The sequence below is a fragment of the Andrena cerasifolii genome, chromosome 1 (genome assembly GCF_050908995.1).
Source record: "Andrena cerasifolii isolate SP2316 chromosome 1, iyAndCera1_principal, whole genome shotgun sequence".
Lineage (NCBI taxonomy): Eukaryota > Metazoa > Arthropoda > Insecta > Hymenoptera > Andrenidae > Andrena > Andrena cerasifolii.
Genome location: NC_135118.1, coordinates 20535377 through 20552345, shown reverse-complemented (window position 1 = coordinate 20552345; position 16969 = coordinate 20535377). Strand labels below are relative to the sequence as shown.

Sequence of the window (16969 nt, the reverse complement as noted above, 5' to 3'; positions counted from 1 at the left end):
AAACTTCGCGTTTTCCTCGCAACTCTGCGCAGCCACGTAATTTCAATTGTCACGACGATTACGAACAATGGCGCACGCCCATTCGTTACCGAAAATAGTGAGAGGAGCGTGATTGAACGGACGAAAAATAAACATATATCTTACGCGGCTATCGCTGGCTTTTCTAGAATGGCGATCTTTTCTTAAGGGGTTGCCTACCGTTAGAAAGTAGAAAAAGAATCGAATCTTTGGGAATTTATTTCAGAAAGTACATGCATATTTTTATGCAATGGCTTTTGTATTCAGATGAAGGACACTTTAACAGGTTATTATATTATGTTTTGGTAAAAAATATTTAGTTATTGCACAATTACAACTGATTTCCCTGAAGCTGTTTTTAGAAACATGTTTTGCGGTGACCAACATTATTCGGAACTGGGTTATCTTAAATAAAAAAACCAAGAAGATTTAGTTAGTACAATAGTTTATCTAGTCTTTAATCGTTCCGTTTTATAAAATAATAATCTGGGACAAACTGGCAGATGTTTAAAGTGAAATGATCGATTTTCTGAGGAAAAAACACTCATTTTTCATCCATAAAACAAAAACTATGCATTGGAAAAACAAATGCTTCGATTAAAGACTAGATTTGAATCCCCAGAAGAAACCTACAAAGTTTCAGAAAAATTGGTGAAGCGGTTTTGGAGAAATCGTGGTCACCGGTCTAAAAACAGCTTCTGGGAAATCAGTTGTAATTTTGCAATAACTAAATATTTTTATACCAAAACATAATATAATAACCTGTTAAAGTGGCCCTCGTTTGAATAGAAAAACCATTGCATAAAAATATGCATGTACTTTCTGAAATAAATTCCCAAAGAATCGATTCTTTTTCTACCTCCTGACGGTAGGTAACCCCTTAAGGAGGACATACACCCAGAGAGGCCTAAAAACTCACTTCTTCCATGAAACAAGAGGTAATCGTTACGCATTCTCACAAATCATTTGCTTCCAACAAACTTGACTTTCCTATCAAAAGTGTAATATCACTTCAATGGCACAGGTAGTTAGAGATCGAGCAACCTTTCACAAGCTTGACTTTCGTCCTCATTGCGGGGGCAGAGGTCGGATAAGAATCGCAACTCCGCGCCCTTGCCCAATTCAATGTCACTTGACGCTCCGGAATTCCCATTCGATTATCGGAAGCCGTGCATTCAGCGTGGTAATCAATTCAGTTCCACGTTAAATCGTAATTAATCGATCGCTTTCCGATCGATCAAAGTAGGACTTCTAGCGTTAACGCACTCGATGTTTACGAGGAAAATGTTTTTCATAGAAACTAGAGAAAAGAGGGGACAAATAGAATTACCATGTAAAATTTTATTCGCAGTCCAATAACATTATTCGAGCCGTAATAATTATTCTTTGGTATCAGGCTACGAAGTCGTTCTTCTTTCTTGCTATGCGGTCGAAGAGAAGGTTTGTCTGTGAACCACACAGAATGCAAAGAACTGGCGGTAGACCGTCGAAATAATGTTATTCGAAACATTTCTTTTCCCACGTTGACGACACCCGAACACTCATCGACGCAATCTTCCTTGCATTAGGCACAAGCAGCGCTGATGTACGACGCGGTATTTGTTCTCGTCGAGGCGTTCAACAAGTTCCTGAGAAAAAAGTCGGACAGGAGCAACGTGAGGCGGACTGGGACCCCTGGCACCAGCCAGATTACGAACGGCACCAGGGCGTTGGATTGCAATAACAGTCGCGGATGGGTGACGCCGTTTGAGTACGGTGACAAAATCTCGAGGCTGCTGAGAAAGGTGAGTGGTCTCTTTCAATGAATGCATTACACGGGTTCCTACCTACTGACAACGAGTGCTTGGCAATATTCAACCATATTCGGTTGAATATGGTTGACTCTATAAAATGCAAAGACAGATTTGTTTCGGTATAAGGTGACGTTTCGGAACCGACCGCGTCGCCTTAGATCGAGACAGGGTATATCTTCTTGAGAAAGTAAGGGCGCTAAGAAACTATATCGCAAGCTTAAAAATAAAGGAATCCAACTCCCACATAAACAAAATGTAACTGTAATTTTCTTTTTATTGTACCTCGTAAAGACAAAACATATTAAATAGAAAACAGGTGCAAAAAATGGGGAGCCAAAAATTTTCAAATTTTCTTGCATAAGGGCATCGATCATCCTCGCGCCGGCCCTGACTGCAAATGAAAGTATTCTCTAACTATTGAAAATAAATAAAGTCGAAATAATAGTAATAATAATTACAAACCATTACTCAGTATATAAACATATTCTAAAATATTCGAAACATTCGAGTTCGAGCCGCTCGGTTCTTTTCGAGTTCTCGGTTCTACTTCAAACTACTCGGTTCTATTCGAGCCGCTCGCTTTTTTCGAGTACTCGGAAACCGAGTCTCGGCTCGGTCCGAATTTCAAGCTACTCGAATATTCGAGTACTCGAACAGCCCTACTTACTAACTCATACAGAATTCGGTAGTTGAGAAAGAACTTGCGAGAGAGCGGTTGGAACTTTAATTGTTCATACCTTGAAGATTATAAAATACTTGCACCTGCTATTTTACACGTATCAATAGGGATCCGTCTGCGACCATTCTACAAAAACACGTCAGAATCAAAGTCGAAGAATTCGTATCCTTCCCCTGTGAGTATCCCCCTCTCTCTCATACGCAGTCTCACCCTCCGCAGAAAAAGCAGAAGAAGTAAGGGGGATAGCGCTCACCTTAGATCGAGTGATAAACCCCGTCCTTAGATCGAGGAAATACTGTAGCTTCACAGTCTACTGGATGATATTTGATGCACCTAGAAATCGGGGTACAGTCCCATCATCTCGCGAACTCAATTTAATTCAAAGTCCTGAACGTTACCATCCTTGGGTTATCGTTTCTTCACACTGTGTAGGATTAATCTTTCTCAGCTGGTTTCTGACACTGACGACGCCGCGAGGGTGACATGGCCGTGCGGTGATTGGTCCCGAAATTCTTGAAGCGCGGACAGAAACGCAGAAATACTCGATATGTTACGAATACCGTGGAAACCGAAATTGTCGGCGACCCTTCCCGTCGCCACTCTGCTGCTGACAGTAATTGGCGGTTATTCCGACTCTAACGGAATTCCTGCGTCTACGTCAGATCGCCACCCACTCTCCCCCTTCCATTCGCCGGTCCATGACACACGTGTACGTATAGTTAGGGCAACACTGCAAGTCGCCCACCCCTTTTCTACTATTTGACGGTTCGTCGGTCGACGAAGTCAGACGCGACAGTCTGTCGATATCAGGGAAATCGTTACCATTGAGGGAAGTGAATTCTTTTTGAGTGGAGGGAAGGGGCGCGGATAACTAAAGGAGTTTCTGGGAGGGCGGTCCCCGGAAAGGGTGTCACAGAAAGCCTTACAAGAAAGCGAAACGAGGTTTCCGAAATATAAGCACTTTCTTTTCAAGAACTATTTTCGAGAAAAGCTGCAGAATTGAGCTTTGATTTCTAGAAGGAATCTGATTTTTTTTAGCCCACAATCGATGCCGAGACTAATGTACAGCATTCTAATTGATGACATGTATGTGTCCACTGGTGCACCAGCGATTTGCTTATTGATATATGATGACGCATAATATTAGGTCGGCGCAAAAGTTTATTCGCTTTATCGAACCAAAGTCTTTATTAACCCTTATCCGGTGACGTCCCACTTTGTGACGTAAACGGTGACGTTGGGTCTCGCAGACTCCTCTTTAATAACTTGACATTGTCAAGCCTAAATTTACTTTTAACATATACTGGAGTTATTAGTGACTTTATTACACGGGTACAGTAAATCCCCGTTATGAGCCCGTTTTTACCTCCCGTGGACAGCCCGGCGACTATCCCCACCATTCCTTGGAGGCCTGCGGACGAGAGTGAGAGAACCGGGCAACGAGCGGGAGGAAACAAAGAGTCAGACACGAAGTTGCCGTCGGGTACGGAAAAGAGAATCATGTCCGTAACCCACGGTGAGCCCTGTTCACAGCGGGGATTTATTGTATTTGAAAATATACTTTTGCATGTTTTGTTCAAAACCACTGAAAGTTGTCTTCATGACGCGACATATTGTAAAACAACTTCGCGTAACCAGTTAAGGGTTAAAAATAAAAATTTATTACATGATTTTGTTAATCAAATTGGCTAGCTATGATCTTTTGCCACTTTTCTGGTAAAAGTACAAGTAGGTGGAGAAAAAAAATATTTCCGTACACCTAACATCATCTAACAGTGAGCGAACGAACTTGTCCACCGACCTGTTATTGCCTACTGATATTAGTTTACATTTTACCCTCAGGTCGAAATCGAGGGGCTAACGGGGGAGATCCGTTTCAACGATGACGGTCGTCGACACAATTACACCCTCCACGTCGTCGAGATGACGGTCAACAGCGCCATGGTCAAAGTAAATATTTTTCTTCGTGTCAGCTCGCCACAAGATTTCTAATCTTCACCCTTCCACCGAGCTTAAACATATATCTCGTGCTTTTAGAAGTTCCACAGCATCCGCAAAAACGCGTCTCAGAAAATCTGTTTCAAAAGAAAATCTAATTCCACTCTGACAATCGCGTGAACTCACAATCCAGTTCCGTCGGCGTTTCAGCGCTTCCGAGTCCACCATTAACTTATAAATTATTCTTCAAGGTTGCGGAATGGACGGACGAAGCTGGATTCCAGTCGATCGCGGCGAAATACATTCGGCTTCGACCGCACGCGGAAATCGAGAAGAACAAGACCTACATCGTCACCACGATCGTGGTAAGAAGCTGTTCCACGAGTTGTCTTGGTGATTAATAGAATGAAACTGTGTATTTATGGCGAACGAAATTAATCTGTGTCTTCGTTCTGCAACGCAGGAAGAGCCGTACATCATGAAGAAAAAGTCAGACGCTGGCGAGGTGCTGGTTGGCAACGATAGCTACGAAGGTTATTGCAAGGATCTCGCTGAGCTTATAGCGAAGAAACTGGGGATAACGTGTAAGTATCCGCGTCGATTCGTTAAAAAATCCTTCCGCTAACTTCAACAATTGTAATCCCCTTTCGAAGACACTATTCAATCCTGGTATTGTTCCAACAATTGTCCGTATTCTATTAATCTTTCCATCCCCTGGATTCATCAGAGATTGCCTATGTAAAGTTTCATTGCATCGAGAACAGATCTGCTCAACACATCCCAGACATCTGAACTAAGCTGTTATGCAGCATTAATGCCTTCCGAGTAATCACAGCATTTGTGCTAAGCGAACCTGCTCACAGCTACCCCGCCCTAAATAATTCAAAAACCTCGAGAACCATCGGTTCAGCAACTCCACTAATGTTAAACCACCAATCGAAGCAATCTCGTCTATTAACTCATCGCTAACAATCGATCTGATCGAACGTCTGCTCCGTCGTTTTTTAGACGAGCTGCGGATCGTAAAAGACGGCAAGTACGGCATGGAGAACCCGGATGTTCCTGGTGGCTGGGATGGAATGGTCGGCGAATTAATCCGCAAAGTAAGTCCACCTCATCGGGCACGGCCGCTCAAACGGCCTGTCGCGGTTTCCAAGTTTTTCCCAAAGCGGAACTCCCCGGAAGTTAGCACGCCGCCCTCGCCAGGGCGATCTCGCCCAGCTGTACAAAAGATTCTGCTATTGATCGCCGGGCTTCAACTCCAGCAAGCTGTTTTATCCTTCGCTGGGGAGTGCGAGGCTCCTCCGCCAGATGCCACGAGCTTGCGAGCTCTTCGGCATCGTTTGCTGAACTTAAAACTACATCTGGTGGACGAGTTTCGAAGGGGTGCAAAGAGAAGCGATACCCCTTTAATTGCATACCACGAAACTACAATTACGTACATGTAACTCGTACGAATCAACCACGATGAAATAGAACTTCAATTAGCGGTTTATCGAACTTCAGCTGTTTAGTTGTTAATATTTTTCAGCTCGAAGCGAATTGTTACAGTACAGTTGCAATGCTTTTGCAGGAAGCGGATATTGCAATCGCCCCTATGACAATCACTTCGGAACGAGAACGAGTGATAGACTTCAGCAAACCCTTCATGTCCCTGGGTATCAGTATCATGATAAAGAAGCCCATCAAACAGAAACCTGGAGTGTTCAGCTTTTTGAACCCGTTGAGCAAAGAGATCTGGGTGTGCGTGATATTCTCGTACATTGGCGTGTCCATCGTGCTATTTACCGTATCCAGGTAAACAAATTTCTAAAGGTACCTACTTCGATATTTTCACCGAAGACGCGGCCAAGTAGATTCGGTCGGTATGTGGTCAGACGACGGCACAGCAACCTATTCAGAGTGTAACGTTTCACTACTTTTCGATTTTAATCGAAACACCATGGCTTCGTCATTCAAAAGCAGAATTTTGTTTTGAAATTAATAATATGGGTTGTTTATTATATGAAATTAGAATCAGATTATTAAATAGTAATTTAGTAGGAATGCTACGCGTTCTAATCTTTCTCCACAATATACTGCGCAGAAATAATATCAGGCAACACCAAGAACACATGATAATTGTTCTAAAAAGGCTACTGAATCGTTCTGAATCTTTTATATATCCACATCATGCTCCACAGTTCAAACGGCAAGCGATAAATCATAGAAGCAAAAGTGGGGCTCGTTGCAGGAAACAGAAATGTATTTCTAGGATCTGTAAATTCACTCTCTCAGAACATAGCATTAATTTCCTATCAGCCCCGCTTGTTCTATATTTCCGATAGAAAATTACGCAACAGCCCCTCTTGTTTATCCACGCGAGCAGCCACAGTTACGCGTTCACTCACCTCAATTAGACACACAGTTATCGCGACTCCATGGGTGTATTATGTCCAGCTGCCACGACAAATCGTCGTTGCTTCCATTTCAGCCCGATCAGGCTATTTACCGTTCCCTGTCTCGCGTGATTTCCCCGAATGTCGTTTCCTAGCGATCGCTTCAATCAGGGAACAGTCGCGATCTTGATAGGGGCGATAAGCCCAAGTACTTTGTCACGTGATCACTGATTCGATGTTTACATCGATTTCTCTGTAACGCGTGTCGTGCATGGTTCTGTTAAGTACAACTTGAAGGCTAAACTCTCCATGTTTCGCTGTGGTTATAAAAAGTAGACTCGAGCAAACGTTCTACCGTTCAAGGTTCGGAAAATGCTGGAGATCACGAAGGAGAGCCCGGACCTCGAGCACTCACAGTACATTCGACTCTTTCGCAAAATAAGTAAACTCTGGCTCTGAAACTATTTGAACGTTTGACTTGGAATTTTAGTTTAACTTCTCACTTGAAATTCTTCTTATGTCCACCGACTATGTTGCCGGCATCTCGTTCCACCGTCGATAAGAAACGCGCATCGAGTATTTATTACATTCCCATTCACAGATTTTCACCGTACGAATGGAGGGTGCTGACGCTGAGCAGCGGTGGAGATCCTTCAATGGCGTCAAGGAACGATCCCACGTTGCAGCATCCCCACGGCTCCCAAGGATCGCCTCACATACCAACCTCGAGCATGGCCAACGACTTCAGCATCATCAACAGCCTGTGGTTCGCGTTGGCCGCGTTCATGCAGCAGGGCTGCGACATATCGCCCAGGTAATCGTTAATTCTCTTGTCAAATTCGGCCCTGATACAGTGGCTCGCATTAATATTCGGACACTTTTTAAAATCGCGTAACTTTTTTAGAATTGGTCCAAACAACTTGAGTTTTTTTGAGAAGCTAGAAGGATTAGTTTGCTAACTGACGCGTTTCGTCGTTTTGAAAAAAAAAATGTATTTGGTTGGAATAGCGAAAAGAATAGTGAAGGTCGATTTTTAAACTTTTTTGTGAGCTTGTAATGAAAATTAAAAAAAAAACCGTTTGTAGTTTGCAGTAAGTTGTATACGTATACGAAAATTCCCGAAATCAGCGATTCTCGACCTTATTCTGCGATCTTTAAACGTTTGTAGCTCGGAGCAACGTTAACCGATTTTTATGAAATTTTAGGCACGTATACAACTTACTGAAATCTACAAACGGGGTTTTTGAATTTTCATTACAAGCTCACAAAAAAAAGTTTAAAAATCGACCTTTACTATTCTTTTCGCTATTCCAACCAAATACATTTTTTTCAAAACGACGTAACGCGTCAGTTAGCAAACTAATCCTTCTAGCTTAAAAAAAAACTCAAGTTGTTTGGACCAATTCTAAAAAAGTTACTCGATTTTAAAAAGTGTCCGAATATTAATGCGAGCCACTGTAAGCCGTGGACGGCTGTCCCGAACAAGGAACTCCGTAAAAATTAACTGCTCGCCAATCTGGCTCGACTATCGTGCTTTCTTTCACAACTGCGTCTAACTTTCCTTATCAGTCACGTGACACACAACTACTAAACAGAACACGCTAAACAAGCCCTAACGCTGAAGATCTCCGATCAGACCACTGGCTGTGATCAAAGTACAGGCGAAGAAGAAGTTGGAAAAAAATCCTCGTTAACTATTGAGAACGACACTTAGTTGCGCGTGACGAAAAGGACAGTGTCCTCGACCACCTTTCTTTCCGCTAATTATAGCCACTCGCTTCTCCCTCCTCTCCCAGTTCCCGCGGTATAAGCGAAGGGAATAAAATACATAAAGGCTCCGTGGGAGAATGGCTCCCTTTACTCGGACCAGGTCAACCGTGTCACTCTGCTAATAGGATGAATTGGGTAAGATTCAAAAGGTTCGCCGCTGTCGACGGTTAAAGTCTCCCGTGTAAACGTCTGGTAGTTCTTCGGCCCCGTCGGTGTATCGCGCAGCGCGCCGTTCTGAAAAGGCTACTTCTGTGTAATTAGCGACAGGGGTCGGCGGGAGGGGGTGGGAGGGAAGGGTTCGATTCAAGAAGCGGTAGAGCGTAGCGAAAGTAATAAGCGTCCTTCCAAACCATGCCTCTGCTCTTCGCTCACAGCACAGACGTAGCTAATTGCGTCGAACAATGCATTATGATTCCCCTTTCGCACGGGGGTTGTAAGTTTCGTCTCCATTATCAGGCTCCTCGCACCGAGGTTTGCAGAGTTCCGTGTGGGGCGCGATGATGTCTCTGTTCGAGCACTTTTTCGTAAGCAGCGATCCTGTCGATGGCTGAGGCATTCTAGTGGCGTCTGTATCTACTTTAACACTTTAGCGCCAACGCTTCGCAGTTTGCACTCGCAATTCCCTGCTCGCACTAGATTAAGTAGTAGATACATGTTTAGAGTATTTTAATTCATGGAAGAAAGCTGGACCTCCCTGAACCCTGTATTCAATTCTTTTATACATTTTAACCACTTAAAAAAAAATTATGTAAAAATAGAAAAATTCAGACCATTCTTAACGATGAAAAGAAAACGGGATATTTTCCCTTCGACGGGATCTAGGTGCCAGCGCTAAAGGGTTAACGTCGGTCCTTTCATTTTTTGGGGTTGAAATTGGAGTACAGATGGTAGAGGACTCGCGAGATTTTTCCTTGTAATATTGTATAACAGCTCTGTTGGTGTTCGTAATAAAATTTCAATACTTTTGGATCCTCGAAGACTATAAAAACAGACTTCCTCTGTAACCCACTTCGTCGAACATAAAAGTAAAAGGATGAAGTAAAAGCGGGGCATTTCCAAAGCGCCACCTTGGCAGGAGAGAACGTACAGCGCTGCTATTCCGAGTGTCCTTCAACTCACGATCTCCATATCGCCACCCGGTAGATACACCGACGATGATAACCTTTAAGAGTGTGATTTACGAGGCCTGCCCAGAGGAGAGAGGGGGGCTTTAAGGTACGCAATAATTACTGTTGCAAATTCCTTCGTTTAAATTACAACCGCCTGCCGGTTAAACGACGATTATAACCGCGCGGCCGGAATTATCACAATATAATCGGATTACGTAGGGCAGTCTCGTGCTGGATGTAATTTAGAGCGGGCCACGTAATCGGCGCCGCGATTAGGCGAACTGGCTATTCGAGGGCGGCTCATTTGAATGAGCGTGTCGTTCGGGCTCCAGCGAAAATTCCATTAGCGACACGCGGCCAACACGCCGAGGCCGTACGTTTCCGCGACCACCCGCCACCCCGCTCCGCCACCCTTTTTCCCTACTTTTATATCCGTCTTCCCACGCATCGGGCATCGATCACCGGCCATGGATCACGAACGATACGTTTCATGACGGTCGTAACGCGAGCTGCTGGCCCCTTTGCATAAACGTCGATCCCACTCGCGGCTCTCCTTCCTTTTTCTCCACGTTTCTGGGGTTAGCAGAATGCCTTGGGTCGGCGGACAGCGTTTCCCGCACTCGAAACTGCCTAAGATCGCGAGGATTAAAGGAGCACGATGAAATATGGACGAATGTTTTACGAGAAGGTTTTACGCCGCTGATGGTGGAATTGTTTTTGCCGAGAAGGTGCGGCGCGAGTGAAATTGCATATGTTATTTTTTTTGCAACGTTCTTGGACACGATCGCTTTAACGACCGATGGTGATTAAATAATGGTTCTCGATGGGCCTCTCGATGGAGACACTTAGCGGGCGGGTAGCTCGGACGAGGGGCATTCGGTGCTAGATGCTTATCACGCCTTGTACAGTGGACGTACTGTTATTTTATATTCAGCGTTAGTCTCCCAAATTACACGCGAAGCGAAGCATATTTACTCACGGTTTCGTGAATCTTGAAGACGCGATCGCGACAGATTCGTTTCGCCGTCTCGGCCGCCGCCAAACTGGGTCTCGATTAATTTACATTTCGCGCGTATCCACCGTGCCACCTCATCGCGGTAGCCTCCCTGATTAATGGTTTAAATATTCGCGCGGCGGCGATATGAATTGTAAATTTTGTGGAACCTTCTGTCCCCCGTATCCACCGGACGCCCTCGGCGCCCCGCTCCTTCTTGCAGAAGTCAGCCGGTCCCGCGATTCCGCGCGGGCAGGGCGTAAAGTTTCGTTATTAAATACCGTCATATCTGTCGGACGTGCCGTGTAATTCGATTACAGGCTTCTCCGCGAGAAAGAGCGACGGACAGCGAAGAGAGGTCAAACGATTATTTCTGATGAAACTGGATAGAGTGACGAATGCACGAAGTCGAGGGAAAGGAGAAGAGGAATTTGCGAGTAATTTTCTACTCTTCGAAATTGCGAGCGTGGTGTGTGTGTGTAATAGCAGTAACGCACTCAGGATTTAATCTTGGGAGAGCCAAGTTGAAGGGATATAAATATTCTTAATGCAAATTCAATAAAATTAATTACGTGGTTATATAAAATTATTTAAAGAATAAAATCCAGTTTTCTTTTCTTTTTACAAAGCCCCATCTTTGGGGTGCCAGGGTCCCTTGGCCCCTTTCTAGGTGCGCTACTGAATGCGAGCAAAGAGTTCAAAATTTATGTACGACCCTGATGCTGATATTACGTAATTGCGGGCAGTTTGCTGTAATATGTTTCTGGTAATGGTACAGCCGGGAGTTTTTATGTTTCGGAGAAATCCACTGCAATTGAGATGTTGGCTAAAGGGTTACACGTACAATATACATAAACCAGAGTCATTTGATAAACGGATAGCACGTGGCTGATTTTTTGCGGGCAGAGGAATAAAGAATTCAGTCAGACTTAAGGGAAAGGCTAATAGAAGTCCTGTGTTTAGAATTTGGAGGTAGTACTAGCAATAAGTAATTTCATACTAAGAGTACCTTCCCATCAAAACACTCCAAAAGTTGGTCATTTTTAGGATTTTATTTAAAAAAAATAATTTAGGCTATATTTGCGAGAGAAGATCGTTCGTGGAATCATCTACGATCGTAACTTTGCAAGAAATCGTTTTCTTTTTATAAACGTTTTGTAGAATTACCCGCTTTTCGAAGTCTGTGGTTCAAACGTCTGCCAAAAAATGAGATTGCAATATTTTGCTATGACCGTAGATGATTCCATGGACTATCTAATAAACTATAAGAATTTTCATGGTTTGTTGACTTCAGACAATTCTAGAATGAGTTATCAATTCCGCAGATGCGAAACATTTTTTCTATCACCAGGAAAATCACAATCATCTGCGGACAGCAGTAGTAGATGAAATATGCAAAAAAATTGTTTATTATTTTCAAGAAAGTTCAAATACAGACTAAATTCTTTTTAACTCTATGACGATTACATTTTTTAAGTGACATCCTAAAAATGACGTATTTTTTCGTGATTTGATGCGAGGTTACCCTTAAAATGTCAATGACACTAGCAATTGTCACTTGACACAGAATACTGAATGAGTCACAGGTGTTTAATAATTTCCATGGAAATTCCATTCGACAGGTCGATATCAGGGCGAATAGTTGGCAGCGTCTGGTGGTTCTTCACGCTGATCCTAATTTCCTCCTACACCGCGAACCTAGCTGCATTCCTCACCGTCGAGAGAATGGTCGCGCCGATCAACTCGCCGGAAGACCTGGCCTCGCAAACGGAAGTGCAGTACGGCACCCTCTCCCACGGGTCGACTTGGGATTTTTTTCGCGTAAGTACAAGCTAACAGAGAAGGGATACGCTTGAAAATAAATGGAAACGTTCCAGACTCTTTCACAGCTAAATCTTTCTTCTTGGGGGTCGCAGAAATCGCAAATCAATCTCTACAGCAAGATGTGGGAGTTCATGAATTCTCGGAAGCACGTGTTCGTCAAAACGTACGACGAAGGTATACGAAGGGTGAGAGCGAGCAAAGGTAAATACGCTCTTCTGATAGAGAGCCCGAAGAACGAGTACATCAACGAGAGGGAGCCCTGCGACACGATGAAAGTGGGCAGGAATCTTGACGCGAAGGGCTTCGGCGTCGCGACGCCTCTGGGCTCTCCGCTTAGGTAAACTTCAATTATTTACCTCGTACCTATGTACGGTAGCTTCCTCGAAAGGATCTTTCGAACACCACCGTGCGACCAAATCTAATAAAAATGCAAAGAGTATTTAAATATATTTGTTCACACGATAATTCGATACGACCCGAGTTTTGTTTTCGAGTCGACGGAGGTTGTAAGGCTCCGTCCGATATGTCTTGACACCGGAATCACGTGGATACCCTAGACGCGTTACCGTATTAGGGCTGATAAAATGACACAGAGTTGATTAACAAGTAACAAAAAAAAAGCTATATTTGATAAGATTGTGAAACCAGTAATCAGATGAACAAGTAAACAGTGAACTGTGAGTGTGAGTATGGTTCTTGTGAGTCACATACGAACGCGTATCTTCTTTTTCCGTGTGACCTTTCGGTCGAGATCTGTTTCGTAGACTGATTTGCGTTGACTCCCTGCCGGACTCGTCCGATTTCTTGAAGCGAGTCCAGCGTGGTGGCATTGACCCGATTGGCTAACGTTGTCAGTGTGACTCAATCGGTTAAATTTCCTAGGACCAATCGCGCCATCTATTCCCTGCGCCCTTGACGCGCCTTTTCTGAGAAAGTGGCTGAATTTGGCGGGAATCGGTCTGTACAAAAATTTAGCGGCAAAGTTTTCCTACCTGCCCGCGTATGACGGCGAGAATGTGCAAGGACACCCACATCTGCGTCGCACGTGAGGGCGCGTTAACCGCGACCCTTCCAGAGGTGCCCATGAGGCTGCCAGAAGCGTTGGCCTACTAATAAATCAGTGCCCCTAACGGTTAACGAAAGCCCGTGACTATTTTCTGTCTGCGAATCGATGCAACCCGGAACAATATTTGTGCTCATTAGGGTGCAGCTTTTATGTCATTAAATTAATTTTTCTATCAGAAAACGTAGATGCACCGATGGAAGTGATCTGCCACTTCATTTCTCAATGAATTTACGCGACCAGTGATAAAATTTAAAACATTTATTAGAATTCTGTGAAACCGCTCACTCGAATAAGTTTCCATAAGCGCAGCACAGGAATCAAACAGAGAGGAGAGTAGACGCGTCCGACCTATTTCTTCCATCGGAAAGGGTAATTACCGAGGTTTTGTAGTCATCAAGAAGAGAAGAAGCATCTTTCCCTCTCCGTCGCTGCGACTCTTTAAAATTCCACTGCTCTCGGTCTCCCCCCCCCCCCCTTTGAAACGCAGCACGTCATTATACACAATTAGCATAGAAAAACTCGTATACCCGGTCTTCCGTATCGTTACCGTGCTTAAAGGACGGGCTTGTCGTTGACCCATTCCACTTGTCGGTTCGACTACCATTTCAATCTCGCGACCCTCGAGCTTCCCACCTCTCTTCTCTTCGTGGAATAGCGTCTGATCTATCATTGCAGGCCCACAAGCTCATCAATTTCATTTAATCTGGATATAACACGACCAGCTTCTTTCTTCCAGCGAGAGATTTGTGAATCATTATGACTCGCTATCATTTAATTTGCAATCGTTTTCGGTAAATGCATGGCGAGCTAAAAGGATGACAACTCTCGGTGACTTTTAAACCTGAATTCAAACTCTCTCTCTCCTGGAGTAATCCTAATATTGAATTAATGTTGCGATATTACTTTGTCGGTTACGAATGTGTAAAACTTAGCAAGGCGATCTGACTGTGTCTCAATTTGACACGTTGCAGGGATCCGATAAACCTAGCGGTGCTGTCGCTGAAGGAGAACGGGGAACTAGCGAAATTGATGAATCGATGGTGGTACGACAGGACGGAATGCAGGCACGGTGACAAGCAGGACGCATCCAGAAACGAATTGTCCCTGAGCAACGTAGCAGGGATATTCTACATCCTCATCGGCGGCCTTCTTTTAGCGTTGGCCGTCGCCCTACTGGAATTCTGCTACAAATCTCACACAGAAGCCACCAGAGCGAAAGTAATCAGCGATCCTTTAACGTGATCGAGTTTGTGGAACATTCAAACACTCCGTAGAATCGCCACCATCCCTAACCATAGCACTGCAATACATAGGGTAAATCCGAGCGAGTCGGTCGAGAGGGAGAGTTGGTCGAGTCGCTATATTTCAGACTGTATACGTAAGAGCGCGTTAAGGTACAGAACGATAGATTCTCTAGGAGCCAAACAGTTGAACGAATAGCCGTCATTTCGCTTCCTACTGTGTTTTTCTGGATTTATAGGATATGGGAGGTAAGTTGAGGTTACACTTAACCTCTTTTATGAAACAGTAATGTAATTTTCGTTTAATGTTTTATATTATAAGATCGTAGAGGTATTGGGGGACACTGCAGCCAAGTTATTTGGCCGTATTAACCCTTCCTCTCAAAGCTAACGAGAGGACCATTTCTCCCTGGAGAAAGGAGAGATGGTCGAGTTACGATTGGGATAACTGATTCACTTTCAAATTGTGCGTGAGAGATGTCTCACTGTCTAAACTTTTATTGTATCAGTTAAATTTACAATATTTTGGAAGGAATTACTTTTTTATTCTTCTTTTATTTCTTCATTCTTTTATTATTATTATTTTTGCTTATTTATTTTATTTATTCACTTTTGTTTTCATTTGCTTTGCTAATCGCCAGTAGGTAGTTCACTTTTTGTTCGACGTGTTATTTACTTGTTTAGCGTAAACAAATTAAATAGCAATAAATCTGTAGTTGTAGTATTCATTCATAATTAATTCTGCTCTCTTCGTCGTTATTTTATCATGAATAATTGTGTGAGTGGTCTCTGCGATCTCCCGGCACCTTGGGAGAGGTGGTCACATGTCACGACTTCAGTTTCCACCCCGATTTTCAGCAAATATTGTCTTAAAACAAATATCGGCCAGTTTTTCTGAATCGGCACAAAATTCTGAACACGTTAGGTTTATGCTGGTGAAAATAAATAATACCAGTACCAGTTTCAATATCCATTTTATGTTAGGTGGACCGACTGTCCCGGACTTACCCTATAAAGGAAGAATCTACATTGAGGAATTCACTGCAGTACACCGTTACTGTTATTACCGAATCAATTCAGCTGTCATTCTACCAAATAGCCCGCACGCACGTACAAATATTCATCTCGCTGTCATTCTCCACAGTAACAAGCGTCACCGGCCATTTACCTCTTCCAGATACCACTGTCAGACGCGATGAAGGCGAAAGCCCGACTGACGATCGGCGGTGGCCGAGATTTCGACAATGGCCGGGTGAGTGACACGATGAATCGCTTACACCTCTAGATTTTGGTATCGATCGCACGCGTAAGCCGCGGCTAGAGTACGTAACAGTCCGTAGAATCGAGTTGGCCGCGGACTGGGATTGGGGGTAGTGCGAAACGTCCCTGTTGTGATCCATTAGGGGCACTGAATACACCGCTGTCGCTCGCAAAAAATCTGCGCCTGCAAGATGAGCAGCCACGGAACGTTTCGAGCCCCCGCAGCCAGTCTCGAGCCAACGATCTCGATGTATCGTGTGACATGCATACGCAACGAGAGAGACCAACCGGTGCATTATACATATCCGTGTAATACAGAGACCAATACATATATACATACGTATACATAGAAACACGCAATAGAGTACGTTTGGCATGCAGTTAGCAGCGTGTGAACGCTCGGCGTACATTGTGGGTCGAAAAACGATCGAGTATCGAGGATATCGAACGGCGGGGAGGGGTTCTCGAGCGATGTCTGGGCGACACGATCGACCGATGGGGCGATCATCGATTGTTGAGGCATAGCCGTATATACATAGAGATATGAGTATATATACTATACACACATAAACATATATATATATATAAAGAGACATATATATATATATATATACATATAAATATTTATACGTACATGCGTGCGATGTGCGGCTGGCTGGATGTGTTGCGCTCTTTTCCATCTCCATCTGTCTATCTACCTTTCTGTCTTTCCTCTCTTTCTCTCTCTCTCTCTCTCTCTCTCTCTCTCTCTCTGACTCTCTATCTCTCGCTATCTCTCTCTCTATCTCTATCTCTATCTCTATCTCTATCTCTCTCTCTCTCTTTTTCTCTATCTCTCTCTTTCTCTCTCTCTCTCTCTCTCTCTCTCTCTCTCTCTCTCTCTCTCTCTATCTCTATCT

The 16969-nt window shown here is 43.9% G+C and overlaps 2 protein-coding genes across 5 annotated transcripts in view; one reads left to right on the top strand and one right to left on the bottom strand.

The window, feature by feature from the left end:
- LOC143378348 (uncharacterized) overlaps positions 1-16969 on the bottom strand; it is a 305064-nt gene that overhangs the window by 118839 nt on the left and 169256 nt on the right. The gene's annotated exons all lie outside the window — the stretch shown is intronic.
- Positions 1-16969, top strand: part of Glurib (Glutamate receptor IB) — a 279382-nt gene that overhangs the window by 254903 nt on the left and 7510 nt on the right. For 2 of the 4 annotated variants that reach the window (XM_076829906.1, XM_076829912.1), the window contains exons 8-18: positions 1587-1802; positions 4333-4440; positions 4680-4793; positions 4892-5012; positions 5437-5531; positions 6002-6225; positions 7408-7620; positions 12302-12500; positions 12596-12840; positions 14541-14787; positions 15988-16062. In XM_076829906.1, the coding sequence (XP_076686021.1) occupies positions 1587-1802; positions 4333-4440; positions 4680-4793; positions 4892-5012; positions 5437-5531; positions 6002-6225; positions 7408-7620; positions 12302-12500; positions 12596-12840; positions 14541-14787; positions 15988-16062 (1857 nt within the window). Of the gene's footprint in view, positions 1-1586; positions 1803-4332; positions 4441-4679; positions 4794-4891; positions 5013-5436; positions 5532-6001; positions 6226-7407; positions 7621-12301; positions 12501-12556; positions 12841-14540; positions 14788-15987; positions 16063-16969 lie in introns of all 4 variants that reach the window. The other 2 variants (XM_076829903.1, XM_076829909.1) reach the window with 1 other exon arrangement.